The sequence below is a fragment of the Solanum stenotomum genome, chromosome 4, assembly GCF_019186545.1.
Source record: "Solanum stenotomum isolate F172 chromosome 4, ASM1918654v1, whole genome shotgun sequence".
Lineage (NCBI taxonomy): Eukaryota > Viridiplantae > Streptophyta > Magnoliopsida > Solanales > Solanaceae > Solanum > Solanum stenotomum.
This window is the reverse complement of record NC_064285.1, coordinates 50,047,780-50,059,399: the sequence shown is the minus strand read 5'-3', so window position 1 is coordinate 50,059,399 and position 11,620 is coordinate 50,047,780. Positions and strand designations below refer to the sequence as shown.

Genomic DNA, 11,620 nt, shown 5'->3' with positions numbered 1-11,620 from the left:
TCTTGAAGAATAAAACTCTGCAGTTAGACATAGGGTTGTCCATGGTTTGGGATTGGTTATTGGTTATAATCAAAATCAAATCAATTTAGTTGGGTTTTGAAATTCGAAGACCAAAACTAACCAAACAAACAAATTAATCGCTAGGCCTTGGTATAGTAGGAGTGTGGTGTGTGCTCTCTTTATTTTGTAGATGTGTAGAAGTGCTCTTGTGAAGGGAAGTCGGAATTTTGGAGGTAGATTGATCAAGCCCACCCTATTCAAGTGATCGCCTTGAGTTGAACGAGATTGGAGATCACCTTAATGATTGTTCATAATGGGCCAATCATTTAACGTACATATGTAATGTAGTTTTTGCTTTTGTATCTTTGCCGTTCCTCGAAAGAAGATATTAATCATAGAGAAAATGGAATTTCCACAATACATTCAAATACTTGTGATACCATTTGAGAATACAAACTCTTGTTGCACCCCAAAAATGAATTTTTGTTAGAATCATTAGTAGAAATAAGAAAACAATATGCTCGATAGACATAGACACCTAATACAATCCACAAGAAAATTATTGTGGATTCAATTAAGCAATACTTATTATTACACGAATAAAGTGATTCAATTAAGAGAAAATGTGACTATCTAATATGACTCAACTCAATTAAGAGAAAATGTGACCATCTAATGTGACGTAGGATAGGTAAATATTAAAGTAATGAATTTTAATGGACTTAGTCTTATAGTTTTAATAATTGGAGAAAATTTAAGTGTTGGGGGAGCTCCAAATAGTATCATACCATCTATTTCTATGTTGCCAATCTCTTGTTTCTCATATGTGCACTCTTAGATCATGAAAGTTGATCGGTGTTTCTAGAAAAAATAATCTTTAAGGAACTGAGTTTTTCTTTTTTTATTTTTGCATGACTTCATTAGATATGACTTTTTGATAGAAATATAAAATTGAAAGAATTTAACAGTATAAAAGGGCAGATTTGTCAAATTATATTTTATTTATATTAATAAAAAATAGATGAAAAGAATTGTTACATGAAAATTGAAATAAGCAAGGTAAATGTAATATCGTAAACCACAAGAGAGGTTAATGTGATGGAGAGAAATGTGAGGGGAGATCTCTGAAATTACCCCTTAAATATATTTGGCTAACTTTATTATTTTATTTTAAGTAATGAAATAAATTTGGAAATGATCCATTCGCAAATCTCTTTCTCTGAAGTTGAGAACCAAATATGTGTAAGAATCTATTTATGAAATATGTGCAACCACGGTTGTGCCACAGATTCAAAGTTTAGAATAAATCATCGTCTGCCACGTAACATGAGGCGATGTGATAGTTTTAAATATATATATAGTAATTAGTTTATATAGAAATATAGTCATGATTTTTTTTTATTTTTAAAATAGCCAAATATGAACTAGCTACAAAAAAGAAGTTTGTTGCATGTATACATAATTGTATAAATATGTATTGATATTGTATAAATAAAGTATAAATTGTGTATCGATATTATATTAATAGTGCATAATACTAATTATATTGTATAAACAGTAGTTGTTCCTTTTCTTAATGAAATAATTTATAGTCCAATCTCCTTTTCCTCTATATCTAATACTTCACACGTCACACTATTAATTTACTCTTCATCTCCATTTGTTCTTGTTCAAAGTGATCTCCAGAAGTTGAAGAATAGCAACAAACTAGCAGAATAGATAAAGATTATTTTTTTGTTTGTCCCCAAGGATCATGTGGCGTAATTTGAAGGAAACAAAATGGGCAACTAACTTGTAACTCATTATAAGTAAATCCCCTACAATTTACTTTACTACTGAATAAAATGCAATATCACAAAAATCAATATATATAAATTGGTGAAATTAAACAAGATATATAAAATGCGGAAAACACTAACTCTACACCATGGTAAATGATATGAATTATGATCCATTGTGAATCAAGTAAGATCGGAATGAAGTTCAAAATAATCGGAACATTTGGAGAGGGAGAGTTGTCAAAAGGCACTAGCCGATCCCAAAGGCAAGTTGGGCGTTACTCTTTTTACTCTTTAATTAGTCGTTTAACGTGAGTTAAGAGAGAATAATTTTATATCACAAACAATTCAATCTACGTATCCTTTAAACATGACATATATATTTGGAATCCAAGTTCAAGAAGAAGAGAAGGAAGAAGGAGAAGAAGGAAGAATGGAGTAGAAGGGAGAAGAATTGAGAGAAGGAAAAATATTATTCCTTATTCTGTTAATCACACTAAACATAGGGATTTTATACCCTCTAAACACTAACTTTAACTAATTACTTGCTTATAATTAACTAACTTCACAATTAAACTAACGCTGTGAACTGACTATTTTACCCTTCTTCCTTATGCTACATTATCCTCAATACTCCCCCACAAGTTAGGTGGTGCAAATACATTAAACATCCCTAACTTGGAGCATAGATACTCATGTTGAATCTTGTTTAGTCCTTTAGTCAATAGGTCACCTTGTTGATGTCTTGTTGGTATATATTCATTCTTGATCATTCCTTTCTGAATCTTGTCCCTTATAAAATGACAGTCAATTTCTATGTGCTTTTCTCTTTCGTGAAAAAAACAGGATTTGCAGCGCAACCTTACCGTCATTATGTATCTGAACTGGTAGCTTGATCTTGACTCCTATTTCATTGAATAGTCCCAGAATCCAAGTCAAGTAGTTGTAGATGTCAAACTTCTGTATTCAGCTTCAACTGAACTTCTAGAGACTGCACTTTGTTTCTTGAATTTCCATCATATCAAAGAATCACCCATTTTAATCAAGAAGCCTGTTACAGATTTCCTAGAGTTTGAGCATGCTGCACAATCAACATCACAGTAAGTTGAGATCTGTTCTTGGCTGCTGCTTGATAGAAGTACTCCTTGTTTAGGTTGTTTTTTGATATATCTGATTATCCTGATAGCTGTTTCTAGTTGAGACTAGATCTGGTCTGGTTATGGCAAGGTATAGTAGCTTTTCAACAATCCTTTGATATGTAGCTACATTTTTGTTAGAGGATCAGTCTGTTCCTTTTTGAATCCTCCACATGATCATATACTTCCTTGGTAATACTAGTCAGCTTTACATTCTGTTCAAGTGGTGTAGCTATTGGCTTTGCAGCACTCAATCCTAGTTCAGAAATCAACTGATCCTATGCATACTTTCTTTGATGCATTATTAGAGGCGGATCTAGGATCTAGAGTCACTGGTGCCAAGCAGAGGCGGACCCACATGATTTGATAGAGGTGCACGTGCATCCGTTAACTTTAAAAAAAATCATGTGTATATATGTATATCTATCGTGAGAAATTGACATAAAGTAGGATATAATCAACAGTGCACCCATAAGAAGCGTAGGGGTGCCCTTGTTTAGTTGGTACAAGTCAGAGGAACCACTCGCGAGAATACGGTTCAAATCTAGCTAGAGTCTTATTTCATTATTTTTATTTTAAGTTTAGCTTAGAAATCATATTTGAGCCATTAGTTACCAATCAAATACTACATTATTCGCTAATTGTATTAAAAGTTTCGTTAACTACCTAAATTAAGATAGTATTGGTGCACCGAATCTTCAAATTTTTGACTCGTCTCTAATGCCCAGTAGACTCATCGATTAAATCAATTTTAGATTCTGATAGAATTATTCGTCTTCTGGTTGGATGGGAGAGCGGGATTGGGCGACGGACAAAAGGCTGAAGCTTTAATTAATGACAAATTTTTGTTGTTCAAAAGTTTAAAGGAAGAGCCAGAGTTTCAACGATGAAAAGGTTTTTTTTTTTTCATATTTAATCATATAAAAGAAAAGTCAAAGAGTTGAATTAAATTAGTTAACAAATAATTATAGATTAATACTTAATAATAAGTTAACAAGTAAAAAAAAATCAAAAAAACAAAAGAGAATGTGCCTTGTAGTTTAAAAAAAAAACGTTGCATGCAGTTAAAAAGAAGAATTAAAACCAAAAAAGCTGCCTGCAGTGGAAAAAGATTAAAACAAAAAGCTGCCTGCAGTTGAAAAAGATTAAAACAATAAGCTGCTAGGTGGAATCGATCCCACGAATTAAGACCCGTTAAGTAGATGGTCTACCACTGCAGCAAAGAATAGTTTTGTTCGCTGGATGGCACGTTTATTATTTATAATATATTGTATATAAATAGAGTTTCCGTCGAAGTTTGTGGGTGGCGTGGCACCCCACGGGCCTTAATAGATCCGCCCCTGTGCATTATTATTCCCGATTTTGATCTGGCAAATTCAATTCCTAGAAAGTATCTTAGTTCTCCTAAGTCTATCATCTTGAAGGCTTGTTGTAGTGCAGTCTTGGGTTCCTTGATCAATTGAAGACTGCTCCTAGTAATGAGCATGTCATCAACATAAATTAGAATGACAAATAACCCGTTTCCAGTTTTCTTTAAGAGTAGTGAGTGATCATACCGACTTTGACTGAATCCAAGTTGCAGAATTACTTCTAATAACTTTGTGTTCCACTGTCTTGGTACATGCTTCAGTCCATACAAGGATTTAAGATGTATACAAACTGGTCTAGACTCCCCCTGATTCTTAAATCCTTAAGGTAGGTCCATATAGATCTCATCATTTAAATCTCCTTGAAGGGAAACATTGTACACATCCATTTGATAGATATGCCAATGTCTGATAGAAGAAATAGCCACGATAGACCTCATTGTAACCATCTTAACTACCGGTGAAAATGTCTCATGATAATCAGTTTCTTCCTGCTGGTTATACCCTTTCGCTAGTATTCTAGCCTTGAACCTTTCAATCTCACATGTATTCTTGTACGTTATCTTGAAGACCCATTTGCAGCCAATTGGTTTCTCACCATTGGATAAAGGAACCACTGTCCTAGTCTTATTACTTTCTAAAGCAGTGATTTCTGCCTTCATGGCCTCCACCCATCCAGGGTCTGAAATAGCCTCAGTATATGAAGAAGGTTCTACTTTAGTTGAACTAGCAACAATAAAATGTTGGTAGTTAGAAGGCAGGTGATTATAGCTCATATAACTAGCTAAACCATGAGTCACACCAGGCTTTGATCTCTGAGTTGTGACAAAGTCTTTTAGCCATATAGGTGCAACGTTAGTTCTAGAAGACTTTCTTTGTTGTCCTTCTGATGTGTTGCTAGATTTAGGTTGAGACATGTCTTCTAAAGAAGATACAATAGATTGACTATCAGGTACTACAAAATCTTGAACATCAGGATTCTGAGGTAGACTTGGCTTTCTAATAACATCAGTATGTAAGAGCAACTAGTCAGTAAATACATCAAGAAATGGGGCTTGATGACCTTTCTGGAGTGTTTTGAAAGGAAATATGGACTTTCTGAATTCAACATCTTTGTTTACAAAAAACACACTATTAGTAAACTCATACAAGAGAGCCCGACACCAAAACGGACTATTTTTGAACCTTAAAAATCAAAAGGGATACTCTCTAAAAATACACATCAAAACGGACAGTTCACCCATTTATGAGCGAAGTATAACTATCATCTTTTAACACTGTCATCCCTATCAACTCTAAATCCATCTATGGTAATATTACACAAACTTTAAAGGTAGTTTGTCCATAAATGGGTGAACTACGATTCTTTTATTAACTCCCCACGTGAATCTATATCTCTTTCTTTCTCACATGAAGCTATATCTCTTTCTTCACCAATAAATTTGCGTTATACACTCCATATTTTCTCATTCATCTTCTACTTTTTTTTATACTTTATATTTTGAAATTTGATAGTCATGTCTCAATAATTGGAAAAGTTTGTATATTCAATTGAACTAGATGTTTGTAAATGCAAAGAGTATTATAAAATGAAAACATCGAGGACTCCAAGAAATCCTAGTTGTAAGTTTTGGAATTGTGCGCATTGAAAGGTGAAAAAGTTAAGTTGTTGTTCACTTCAAAATATTTGGATATTCACTTATTTTCTTATTTTAGGAAAATGATGGATGCAATTATTTTCGGTGGGCAGAAAACATGCTCATAGAAAAAGAAATATAGATGTTGTGCCTTATCTTAGTTGATTCAATTTGTTTTTAAACTATTAGAGTACGTCCGTAATTGAACGAACCACAATATTTTTTTTAAAAAAAGATTAGAGTTCTCTCCATTATGGACGGACCCTAAAAAAAATTTATAACAAAAAATATCCCTTAGTTCATGAACTGCAATATTTTTTTAAAAAAAAATGGAGTCCATCTGTAATTGGACAAATCCCAATATATTTTTTTTAAAAATGTGACATCTTATTATTTTTCATATATAATTATGCTCTTAGAAATTCATACAAATAAATTTAAAATTTTCAAAAAAAAAAAAAATACTCAATTGATATACTGCAATTGAGTATTTCTCTTAGAGCTGCAATTTTCCATTGGGTAATGAGTCATTTTGGTCACCTTTTTCATTCAATTTAATTGTAAATACTCAATATTTGAGAACTTTTGGACTCAACAGGACTAGACGTTGTAGAAATGAATAGACTTTGCTCCAGGTTGCATGACACAATGATGTAGTTAATGTAGGGAAACTAGTCATAGAAGGAATCATTGTCCCCGTCAACCTCAGTAGTTTTAACTGTTGTTGTAAGCAAATAAATTGTAAAATTTATTTTATGAAAAAAAATTCTCTAAGTTTTTTTATATTTTTACTATTGAAAAAGTCAGGATTTTATGTATTAAAAATTTCACAATACACTTAAAATTGAGAAAGCAATAAAAAGAATTGTAGTTCGCCCATTTGTGGGCGAACTACCTTTAGTTGATGTAATATTGTTTTAGATGAATCGGGAGTTAACGGGGATGATGATGTTAAATGATGGTAGTTATGATTCGCCTCTCCGTTTTAATTTGTGTTTTATAATGAGGATTCCTTTTGGTGTTTAGGGTTCAAAAAGTGCCAGAACCCTACCTATAACTAATTTTTTTTTTTTCAAAAAAATAATTATGTTTTTTTTTTTAAATAAAAATTTATCCCCTTCGCCCCCACCCCACTTTCCACCCAACCAGTACCTTCTGAACCAACAATGGAAGTCCCAATCATAACATTGTAAGCATCAGAAGTTGATGCTCCCTCTTTCTTCTTCAACCTGCAAGGTTGCAATTTCCTTATGTATGTATGTTGAAGGATCGTGAGCCATCCAACTTGTCAAACCTTTCCTTAAGATCCATCGATCCACACAAAATGTGCACTTGTAGAATACACTATACCACTAATCAAGCTCTGTAAAACTGAATTCATCAACCATCATAGAACAAGAACAATTGCAATTGCATCGTTCCCATTCTTTCATCCATGAACCATCCACCATTCCCAACATAGACCTGCTCCACAAAGAATAGTTAATTGAACATGAGTTAAGAGGGAATAATTTTTAACTATCATATTGTGAAAATTCACTCCTATAAAAGAAGGAGAATCTCCATGTTGTAGATCATCGAGTTTAATTTGAAGAGGCTAGGAATCGGAGAAATGAATATGTTAATCAAAGATGAGTTATAATTAATAGCGGCCACACAAAAGTAAGTAAAGGAAGAACACGTCTATGTTAATTAATAGCTGTAATAGTGGGAGATGAAAAATTAGCTAATTAAGTAGTTTTTTTTGAGCTATTGAAAATATATTGATAAATATAGGGAAAAAGATCAAAAAGGGAAAAAAACAGATAAATAGTCTTCTAGTCATAGAAATGTCATATATATATATATATATGTATTTGCTTGAAACACAATATAGACTAGAAAATGTTTTCCAATTTTTCAATGTTTGGTTGACGTAGATGTTTGGAAAATGTTTTCCAAATCAATTCATTTTTCTCAAATTTAAGGAAAATGATTTTCCTTCCAAAATTAAGGAAAACATTTACTCTAGTTCATCATTTAATTTTTTTTCTTACCCTAGTCATACTCCGTACCTGATCGTCCGCATTCAAAAAGATTTTTTAAAAAAAATTTCTTATTTTTTTGAAGGGAAAAGGAAAAATATACCCCAACCAGGGGCGAATTTAAGCTTAAAAAATGGGTCACCTGAACCTGTGGTCATCCGACAAAACTCGATGTATTACTTGTATAATTTTTAAAATATATCAAATAGCAACTGAAGGAACCCATGAACACAAACAACTAGATGGCTCACTGGTTTGAGTGTCAGTTTTCCACTTTGAGATTGAGGGATCGATTCCCAAATGTTGCATTTTCACAACCTTGCATTTCATTTTATTCACAAAAGAGTTTCTGCATTCAACCTTTTTAAAACTTTTTCTTATAATAAAATTTATTTATTTTGCTAATGTATTTAATATTTTTCTTATGAAAAATCTATATTTATTATTGCTAAAATAAATAAGGCCCCTCAAATTTGAAAGCCTAAATTAGTTACCTTTTTTCTTAAAGGGATAGAGCCGCCCTTGACAATGATGCACCCGTCTTCTTGAAATTCTAGATTCGCCTCTGCCCTCAACTATCGTAAATGGTATGCAGATACCCTTCGTCATACTTTTGGGACATTGGTGCCCATGTCATCCAAAAGCTAGAGTATATATACCCTTTATACTAACGTACATACACGTGTCATAATCTTATCCACTGACCCGACATTTATTAAATATCGGATTGACGGATAATATTGCGCCACATGTCCCTATTTAGTCTTATGTTAGAGTGAAGGGCATATATGCTCTAGTTTTTGAAGGGCATATATAAGCCACCCCCACCCAAGCCATTCCCGTCAATTTTTTTTTAAAAAAAATGTTTGTTGGAAAATATTTCAATTTTTTTTTTCATTTTTACGCCACCCCCCACCCAAGCCATGTCCGTCAATTTTTTTAAAAAAATAAAAAACTGTTTTTGGACCCCGCACCACCCCATCAAAAAAAATATTTCAAATTTTAACTTCTTTTTTTTTTAATTTCATTTTTTATGCCAACTCCGTACCCCACCCCCCCCACCGCGCCGCGACCCTGCCAATTTTTTTTAAATTCTTTTTGAAAAATACCTTCCTGGGTCGAAAGTTTGGGCTAGGCCCCGGGTTAGACCTCAGGGTCGATTTTGGAATGGTCATCGGGGTCTTCTTTTAGTTTGGATGTCGGGGTCGGGTCCTAGATCAATTATCAGGATTGATTTTCAGATCATAAATTATTTTCCTAAAGATTATTTTTCAGTCTCAAGCCAAAAATAAAAATATTTTATGAAAAATATTTTTCATTCACCAACCAAACATTAAAAAATATTTTCTACGCACCAACCAAACATGAGAAAATAAGTTAGAAATCTACCTATAGGAAAACATTTTCCTTCGTACCAAACACACCCTATGTTTCTATCCAACTTTTGTCCTAGTATTAGAAAACTTAACTTTTGTAAATAAACTTTTGATTAAAGTTATAATTTCTTTTGTTTAGATTACGTTTGAAGGATTATTTAATCATAAAATTGGTTTTAATAAAAGTATACCTTTTTGATAATTTTATTATTGGAGTATTAGAAAATAATAGATTCTAAATTTAGCAAGCTTTTGATCATAGATATAATTTTTATTTTTATTTTTTTTGAAAAAATTAAAGTTAGAGTTGTATTTGATATACTTTTTGCACAGGGTATATCAAATACGACTCTAACTTTACCGACTTTAATTTACCTTTATATGTTTTTCTATATAAATAAAATATAATTGGGCCTAATGACCACATTTAATTAAAAAAGAATTGATTATGTTGGGAAGTTCTTCAAATTTGGAAATCAAACTTCAAATTTAATTAAGTTTTTATAACGAAACACTATTTTTCAAATAAAATAATAATAAAAAAGAAGAAAGAATATATTTTAATGGCCAAACAAATAAAATCACTAGAACTAGTGTGACATAAAAAGAGTGGATGGTTTTAATTAGGAAGGTTGAGCAAGTGAGGGGTACATTGAATTGATTTCATAATTTTTGGGTAGTTGGGAGTGGTATCCAAATGCATTTATGGGTTACTTACACCAAATAAATAAGTATAGTTGAGTTGAGTCACTCTTACATCTTCTTTACCAACAATAACAATGTCTGTGTTTGGAGTGACCCTCAACCCCATAGTTTTTTCTTGCAAAATTTCCCATTTCCAAAGTAGGAGATTGAATTGTTTAGCTAATGATTTGCATTTGCCTCACTCTCCATCTTCACTCCACCTTCCCATTTTATCATCTCAACAGGTTAGCATTTGTAATACATACTCCTTCAACTTTATTGCACTTTAAATTTATTATTAATGGAAAAATCACTCATTTTTAGCTAAGTATCAATAGGGGAAAACAAAAAGTGATACTTATAGACAAAGTGGAATGACTTTTCATACAAAAAGTTGTTGAGTTGACCAATTAGCTTTTTGATTTTGATGCATTAACAAAAGAGTTGAGTGACGATATCATATGGTCCATATGCCTACTCTAATAGCTAGTCACAAAACTATTGAGCTACCTACTATATTAGTAAAATGAGACTGATTTTATCATATTATAAGTAACTAAACCTTAATACATATAACTGTAACATCAGAAACTTTATCATATAACAATAAAGTCATCTATTGATGAATACATTTTTATCGTGACAACAATAACCTATCCAGTGTAGTTTCATAGAGTGGTCTTGGGAGGATAGAAATGAGAGGTAGATAGGCTGTTTCTGATAGACCTTTGGCTCAAGACAAGAACATTTTAGAAAAAAGTCATAATGGAAGTACAAGAGACAAGAGAAGATTTTGTGTTGTGTCCACCAACATAACTTAATTTAGTTCATAGACACCCCATTTTCTTTTGATTTATTTTGTAGGGTTGCTTTAAGAAAAAATAAAAAAGTGGGGTTGGCTTGTGGGGTCAGGGACCTTTTTATCATTTTAAAAACTTCGGAGATAAAATACAAGTTTTAAGAAATCATTTTCTTGCCAACACTTCAACTATTAAATAAATTTAATCCCTCCAAAAATAAAATACAATGGCAATATAATTTTTTTTAATATATTGGGTTATCAGAAAACCCTTTCCCGATGAAACCTCAGAACTTTGTTCTCCAATGTGGCTTTTGATCTTTCATATACCAGCTTTATCGATTTCATAAACCTCCATAAAATACCTTTCTCCAAGAACCAACCTTTCCATTTTCCATTCTTGAAACCATAAATAAACGTAAGATCCCATAATCGTTTTCTTGAAGATTTCAAACGAAGTGAATCGGGTCTCTTTTGTTCAATCTTCTTTCCCAAGTTCAGTTGAATCTTGTTCAATCTTATTCCTCTCAGGTAAGTTTAATCGTATTTCTAGTAACTTTTAGTCCTATTTGATTTATTTTTTAGTTGCGGTAGTGTAGTGAAGTTTAGATTTTTGCTTAGACTTTTGAAAATATGGCCCTTTTTAGGTTATGTTTTTGATTCGGCATCTTTAATGACGTTTTGGTTTGAATAATGCATAGAATTTTTTTGAAAGTTTTATGTTAGTGATTTGAAAACTTTTACTGTATTTTGTTCGATTTTAATGGTGTTTATGTCAATGACATTGTCGATTTCTGTTTGAACTGCTACTTCTTTTGC

The 11,620-nt window shown here is 32.2% G+C and overlaps 1 protein-coding gene across 3 annotated transcripts in view; it reads left to right on the top strand.

Annotated features, from left to right (window-relative positions):
• The first annotated feature begins 10,047 nt into the window (after nt 1–10,047).
• The window catches only part of LOC125862275 (anthranilate phosphoribosyltransferase, chloroplastic-like), a 1,111,005-nt gene continuing 1,109,432 nt past the window's right edge, over nt 10,048–11,620 (top strand). The window contains exon 1 of one of the 3 annotated variants that reach the window (XM_049542314.1): nt 10,048–10,247. In XM_049542314.1, the coding sequence (XP_049398271.1) occupies nt 10,098–10,247 (150 nt within the window). In that variant the 5' untranslated portion in view covers nt 10,048–10,097. The remainder of the gene's footprint in view (nt 10,248–11,620) is intronic. The other 2 variants (XM_049542313.1, XM_049542312.1) reach the window with 2 other exon arrangements.